General features: G+C 39.4%; 1 protein-coding gene across 1 annotated transcript; it reads right to left on the bottom strand.

Annotated features, from left to right (window-relative positions):
* Window positions 1-1,410: 1,410 nt before the first annotated feature.
* On the bottom strand, window positions 1,411-6,288 carry copz1 (COPI coat complex subunit zeta 1). The gene is made up of 9 exons (XM_079359355.1): window positions 6,180-6,288; window positions 5,715-5,783; window positions 4,674-4,755; window positions 4,495-4,586; window positions 4,013-4,068; window positions 3,833-3,910; window positions 2,824-2,875; window positions 2,702-2,740; window positions 1,411-2,036 (listed from the first exon to the last, which is right to left on the bottom strand). The coding sequence occupies exons 1-9, from the start codon at window positions 6,195-6,197 to the stop codon at window positions 1,989-1,991; spliced, it is 534 nt and encodes a 177-aa protein (XP_079215481.1). The 5' UTR covers window positions 6,198-6,288; the 3' UTR covers window positions 1,411-1,988.
* Window positions 6,289-7,638: the final 1,350 nt, after the last annotated feature.

The raw sequence follows: 7,638 nt of genomic DNA, 5'->3' as shown, positions 1-7,638 counted from the left end.
ATTCAACCTGGAGAAAAGCCAAGTCCATAGGTCCACAGGTCAGAACCAATAACATCTTTACTGACTCCACTCCTACATCTGAAAACATCAACACGAAGGCATTCAGGAACAAACACACTTAGAAACATCCTTTATTCCTGTTTAAGTTTTCCTGGTGTCCGTGAGGGATTCATTACGTTTTAGGCATTTGAGTTTATATGCTCTTTTTTGAAACCCACAAATGTCTTCTATTCTTGTCTTGTACGAGTTGAGTTACATCTTTATCATAAATGTTGCACAAAGCATATAGTAGCTGTATCTTATGACCTTTGTTGTATATGACTTTTGCATTTTTATTGTAAATCATTGTATTCTCAGGCAGGAATTTTCCATCTAGGGAAATAAACTAAAGGGCTCTAGCTTACCTTCTGACAATATCACTTCTTTCCACAAACTGCTCCAGGCCACAGACTTCTCCACATCAAAAGCTTTCCATTTCTCTGCTTAAAACTTTGATCTCTTTGGCAAATGACTTACATAGACAAAGAAGAAAATAAACACGAAATAGTTGTCAAACTTGTTACAGATACCAATTTGTGGTGGGGCCACAAATAGTAGCTTGCTGATTTTATGTCAGGCCAACACACATGCCAGAACATGCCAGGTGCAATGGGTAGGAGACATGCTCTGTAACAAGACCTTCCACCTAATCTGGTTTAAATTAGTCATGGTTGGATCTGTTTGTATTTTAACCAACGCAAACCTGTGCTCGGATTTTTTTGTCCTTCAAATGATCAGCATAATAACATATTATGCACACCTTATAAGAATGCATATAGATCATTTCGTCTCCTGTGATATGCACCAGGTACCTGCATGATCTAGTGCCTTCTCCCTTTCAGAGTGTACCCTTCATCTGCATGAAAATGAGCACACGATGCCAGTGTGCGACGATGGGGTTCCACACAATTCATTCGGCACAAAGTGGTGCTGTACAGAGCGGAAATAAATCAAGTACAACTCCATAAAACGTACCCAGATGTCACTGTAACACAGTACAACGTAAGCTCTGTAGATAATAGCCTTCTTACGGAGACTTCTCCCCTCTCTACATTCTTGTCTTGAGTTTCTTTAGGCACCTCAACCTTGCACTGTGCTGCACACACCAGGAGATGGGGCCCTTGCTTTAGTGTCTATGGCTCTCCCTGAGGTCTAGGGAGAACAAAGAGCTCACAGCATTGCACCTTTGAAACAAGGAAACGCCAGCTCTCAATAAGCCAGCTTAAATCGCAGGTATGACAGAAGAACACTCGTTTTACTGCTATTTAAGGTCGACTACAGTTTGCGGATGTAAAGCTTTGAGTGGCATTACTAAGGTGCAACGTTTGACACCCTTAAATGCCATGTTTATAAAGATACACTTTTATATGCCAGTGTCAACAAACATTTATTAAAAGTATCCAACGATGGAAGATCCCCAAACAGATGTGACCTCTGCTTAGAGAGATACAAGTACAGTACTAGTTGTACGACTTTTAATCACAATATTCATGTTAATTGATTGTAAGACAGTGGCTCGATACTTTGCAGTAATCTGGAGAAAATGAAGGGGTGTATCTTGTTCAAGGAGATACATGGAATGCTGCCACAGGCTATGATCAGGTGCATCGATGTTTTAAAGACAGATACACTTGTTCTGAGTTCTTTAAAGAATGAAATAAACAAACAAAGCCCTGGTCAGCCCTGGTACTGGAATGTACAGCAAATCTTACACTCATGTTGATTATGTCACATAATGCACACCCGTGCAAGAAGAATTCAGGAACAACAAAGAAAAGGAATTCAAACTCTGTCAAGTCGTAGTAGTCTTGGGAGTGCAACTGGACAAGCCAGTGGAACTCCTCACAGCTCTGATAGTAGGAGTGAAAATCTGAGGCAAAGGAACATGTGGATCAGTGCCATGAAGACTCTGCTGAGCAGTGGCTCACTGGCAGGCTCTAGAGGTGACTCTATCGCAGGAGTGACCACTTGATCTGTTCTTTGGCCGACTGAAGAACCTGTGAGAAGAAAAAAAAGAAACAAGCTTTGACTGAGCAGATCAATACAACAATGAGCCTAGATTGTAGGCACATGCAGTTCTAGATGATCTCTTCCAGAGAAACATATGAAATAAGACACAATGAAATATGGATGACATCATGTTGAGGTTAAAGGGAAGAATGATTAAAAGTAGTTTCATATAATGGTTTAAAGACGAGACAAAGACGGGTGATTAAGTAATATAAACAAAAAAAAAAATATGCAAGATTGAATTAATCATCTTAATTCATTGAATGAAAGCTGAATCATACCCATAAAGCACTGGGACTGGGGACAGTCATTAATCACAACTAGAAGAGGGATGGCTGTAGCCAGTCTCTGGCCTCTTAAATGACAACATTAATCAAGAGGAGCTCACACACAGGCAGACTCATGTAAGAGTCAAACTGAAGGAACCGCCGTTGCATTACTACTTTACTCTTTACCACTAAATAAGTAGGATTCATTTACACTGTCATACCTCGAAGTGCAATATATGACAACAAAGAAGCAGTGACAAAGTAGAGATGTATGATGCTAAGACAATGCTCCTACATACGAAGGTAAAGAGTTTTAACAGTCAATAAACTATGGAGCTTGTGCACTTTATAGCAGAGGGAGGAGCAAAGGAGGTTTTACTCACTTGTGTGACTGTCTGCTCTGTCAAAGGCACGTCATCCCCCTACAGGAACATTTATATTATGTTAAAATCTGACACAACAAACTATGTGCAATGTATCTGAGAGAAAAAGGAGAGGAGCTTACTCTGAGAGCCACACGGTGCACAACTTGTTGTGGGTCGCTCTCAAGGATCACCCTGTGGGATACACCAAAGAGTCAGAGCTGTGATTAAAGCCCATTCACACATGCCCATGGTTTTGTTCCGTCGGAGAACGCGCGCCCGTTCACACTGGATCTGTTTCTGGAACGTCAGTGCAGGGAAGCACACCCTTGATCAGCTGTACATACATCAGATGGATGGATAGATGGATATCTATCTTTCTTGAATTTCCCTCGGGATCAATAAAGTATCTATCTAAGTATCTATCTATCTATCAATCAGATGTGTGTACAGCTGATCAAGGGTGTGCTTCCCTGCGTCACATCACGGGAGAACGACAAGATCACGCGGGACTAAAGAGAAAAAACGTGCAGACAACATGACTCTTTGTCTTTCTGAGGATGATTGGTTGTTCGTTTCCTGCCTGTTTTGACGTTACATTGATGAGGAAAATACGGTCGCAAGTCAGTATATTTTTAAAGTTTATTTCAAATTCAGTTTTTTCAGTTTATATTTCAATATTCAATTGATTTTGAAATTCACCGGATGATGTGTGTTTCCTGGTCTGCTTTCCTGTCTCGGTTGGGACATTCTGACTAACTTTGACGCGTTTCTTGAAACGGAGCAGGTAACGTAGCGCTGGTGACACACTCCGGACACAGACTGCAGTGCCTGCCGTGTGAACAATGATTGACTAGAGTGGCAGCTAATGTTGAGCGTGCTCCAGTTATAAGTTGGAAAAGCAACAAAGACACCTCCAGGAATATCTCTGTTTTGTGAGCTAATACTCGACGAGTATTTTGTTTGTGCACAAAAATGCAATGACAACATGTCAACAGAGAGAAGTTGCAAAATACTATCAGTGTGCTTGATTTATTCACACAAAAAAGAAGAGAAGCAAGCGGCTAATAAACAGTATAGCAGTGCAGCAACACTGAAAATCATCTTCATAAGAGTTGCTGGAGCCTCCAAAAGCTCAATGGTGCTACTTACCCTCCATCTACAATCTCATCCACGGCCAGGAAGAGCCCCTCCATGTTCTCCAACAAAGCCCTCCTTTCAACATTCTTTCTACAGGATATCAAATAATACATGTCAAGCTTAGCTTTTTAGACATCAGAACAATAGTTTGATCCAAGTTCTGTAGAATGACTAACAGCTGCAAACACATACCTCAGCATCTGACTGAGCGAGTCAAAGAGGCAATTTAGAACAGACATGAGCATAAGCTGTTGAGAGAGAAAGAATATATGAGAAGCTGTTCACATTTAATGAGCCCACATTGTTTTCGTATCATCTGGGGGGGGGGGGGGGGGGGGGGATCAATCAACGAATACCATGTGTGTAAATATCTGTCTGGTGTTCACAAGAATGTTTTTTGACAATAAAATACACCATTCCTTCTTTTTTCTACACTCTCGTAAACCGTTAAAAAAGTTACACCAGATCTGGCAATGGATGAAGCTACTGTCACAGAATAAACATTCGTTTGATGTGAATTATAAAACCTGAATGATGACAGACAGTTCAAACTGACAGCTATACTCTCTGTGTTAGCAGCAACACACCATGTATGTTACAGTATTGGTCTCCCAAATCATCCTTTGAAACTGCCGAGTAGCAGTTCGGAAAAAAAATCCTTTCATTTGGATTACCTCATTTTCATGGGAACTTCCAATCACATAAAAGAAGAGGTCTATGTTGCTCTTGTAGACAACTGTTAGGCCCTCGAGTAGTGCGATCTCACCTAAGGATACACAGAAAGCAATCAGGATTGTTAGCTGACCGGAGGTTTAAAAAAGTGATTGAGATTTCAATTGTAAAGTGTTCTTACTGTCAGTCCTGTGTGTTTTGTTGAAAATGTTCTTCTCAAACGCCTTCTGCTCCTTCACAGTAGGGTAGGTATCATCATAATACTGTGGATGAATTTAAAGTGAACATGTAAGAAATGACTTCCTGTTGCAATCTAGGTTGAATTTTGATATGAGAATAAGGCTGGAAATATTTAATATAATATCATGGTGAATAAATCCAACAAGAGAACAACACTAGAAGTGCATTAATAAGTCATTCTAACCCGCTGACCTGTCACCCAATAAATATACTAGCAGGACAGAAATATATCAAATTGTTTGTACAAACAAACAAACAAACCAACAAACAGTGGATTCATAAGGGAACATGAAATAAAATTAATAAAAATGTCCCTTTCCTGCTTAACAAAATACACGTAGCTGTTTTTTAGTTTGGCAGCTTTTGAGACAGAGGGCAGATCAGGGAAAAGAGGCACTGACAGTGAGAGGAGAAACAGGCAAACAGACGTCTCTATGGAATAAACGCACAACTTTCTTTTAGATCTGAAAAAACCCCAAAAACAAACCCCAACTACATCGCTTCTAATGAGGAGTGTTGAAAAGTATGAAAGAAAAACAAACTACATGTTGAGAAAGAGAGCAGCAGTGGTCAATTAAAATGCACAGGTCAGCTAGCACTGACAATCCTTAAACAGGGAACAGAGCAGGCAAACATGTTGCCATGGTATCAAAAGGTGTATTGCTATTGTTTTGTTTACACTGGTATCATGATGATGTCTAACTGGGATCACTGGATTGTTTACAGTATATTTGTATTTCCATCATATAAAATATGATAAGTTAAATGGCTGTTCGACGGTACATAGATGCCATCTATGTTATTTCTTATCTGCGTCGATTCAATGAGTTAACATGATCATTCCGTTGTCATTTTCAGTACTTAAATGCGATGACAAAAACAGACAACATCGCCGAGTATAACCCTCAAAACAAATAAGGATATACTCCTGAAAAGTGTAACTAATATGGGATACTTCACATGACACCTTTAGTAAAGATACCTTGGCATAGAGCCTGTCTCCATCGTTGTCCAGGATCAGCACTGCTTTGACAGTGTAGAGGGATGGTTCCTGTTGAAGTAGAGGAAGTATTGTCTTTAATTATTCCACCACATATGAAGGTGACTGATTACTTTATGAATGAAGTTATGAGACACATGTCCGAACTGCTGAGTGAATCTTCATATTGGTCGTTTTTAAAGGACTGTCTTCATGGCGAAGTAACAAGGAGGAAATGACACTTCCACATCATCAACATCATCATCATATTAAACAGAATATAACTTCTTAAAGGGCTAGCTTGTTAGCCAAAACTGCTAACGCGTTAACGCTGCCTTGCTCTATTTAGTGTGAACTCGATGACTAAAATACAACGTTCTTAGAAACAACACCCAACCGGAAACACATAGAAATAACATCTTAAATGACACGCATAACTTGTTCAATAAAGGTATACGCTGGAATTACCAGTATGGGAGAATCCATCTTCTTTCTTTTTTAGCAAACCAGCTAGCAGGCTATCAATGTGTTACGTCATACGTACAGAATATGAGGCTATTTCCCATTGGCTGATGGAGTGTTACGTTGTACGTATGGGGCAAAGAGCAGTTCACGTGAAGGCACTGTGTGACAGTTAATTTGCAGGTTAGCTGAGAGAGAAGTGATATGTCTAATCGCACAATATGCAGACTACTTGCAGTCAGTCATAATGTACACACTTTAATGGGGAAAGTCGCACCTCGATATGATCTGTCGTCTTTCTCCAAACATCATTCGTATTTCATTTAATTTTCTGCATCCCTATCTTGCAAACTACCTCCCTCCTAAGAATAAGAGTTATTTTTTCTGATATCACCTCATTTAATTCCCCGATGATGGTTTCTTCGTGAATGACTTTTTCAGCATATTTAGACTAATGCCTACAGAAGGACTAAGGTTAATTACGGTTGAAGTCTGTATTATGGTTATATGCTTTAACCAGGTTATAATAAGGGGTCAACTACATTAGCCTATGTGATTAAAGTTACTATCATGTTTTGCTTTCTTTTGTTTAGCTTTTTTATGTACGCAAAGTAACACGAAAAAATCTAATATGTAAACCTTTTCAGCTTTCTCATACTCATCAACATATTTTTTTCAGGATCCTCCTACATTTAACCAACCCCAATTATCTTAGTTCCCACTTCTGGGAAGCACTTGGAAACCAAGACTGATGGGGATTTCCCTCTATCTTACTCCATAAATGACCTCACTGTTTAGCCTTACTGTAAGATGTTTTTGGGCGTGACTTTCAAATAATACTGGAATAAGAAGAGTTTTGAAAGAGAAAAATGCACTACCATTATTTATGTGCAATAAGTGTATGATGAGGAGACGGAGACTATTTTGACATGAATTTATAACAACACTGCGGGCAGCCATGAAATGTTGCAATGCAGCGCACTATTTACACAATTCTGCCACTAAGATTTCAAAATGACCCAAACCAGAGAGGAAATAGTATACTGCCTTAGAATTGCTCATACTTCAAGATTAAAAGAGTTTACATGATAAAATATTTTTTCAGTCATTGTGTGATGTAATGATAACGATGACTGGCAGTTTAGATGATAAATGAAAGGTGAATGATGAATTGACATTTAAGATAGAAAAGCAAAAAAAAAAAAATCAACAATGAACTATTATTAATCCTGTCTGTTAATCACAGATATAAAGATGCATACATTAATACCATGGCAGTGAAAAGAAGAATAAGGTTGCTCGGTTTGTTCCCCTCTTCTTGGTGCACACCAGCAACCACAGCAGTTAGCAGTTCCCTTCCTCAGAACTAAGTCTTTCTTTTATCAGCATTAGGCAGAGCTTCCGCCGACCAACATCCTCCTTCCCTTATACCTTCCCTCTCTGTGTCTGTAGTACCAACTAGCCT

This window comes from Symphodus melops (assembly GCF_947650265.1).
Source record: "Symphodus melops genome assembly, chromosome: 13".
In the NCBI taxonomy this organism is placed as follows: domain Eukaryota; kingdom Metazoa; phylum Chordata; class Actinopteri; order Labriformes; family Labridae; genus Symphodus; species Symphodus melops.
This window is presented reverse-complemented; position numbering and strand designations above follow the sequence as displayed.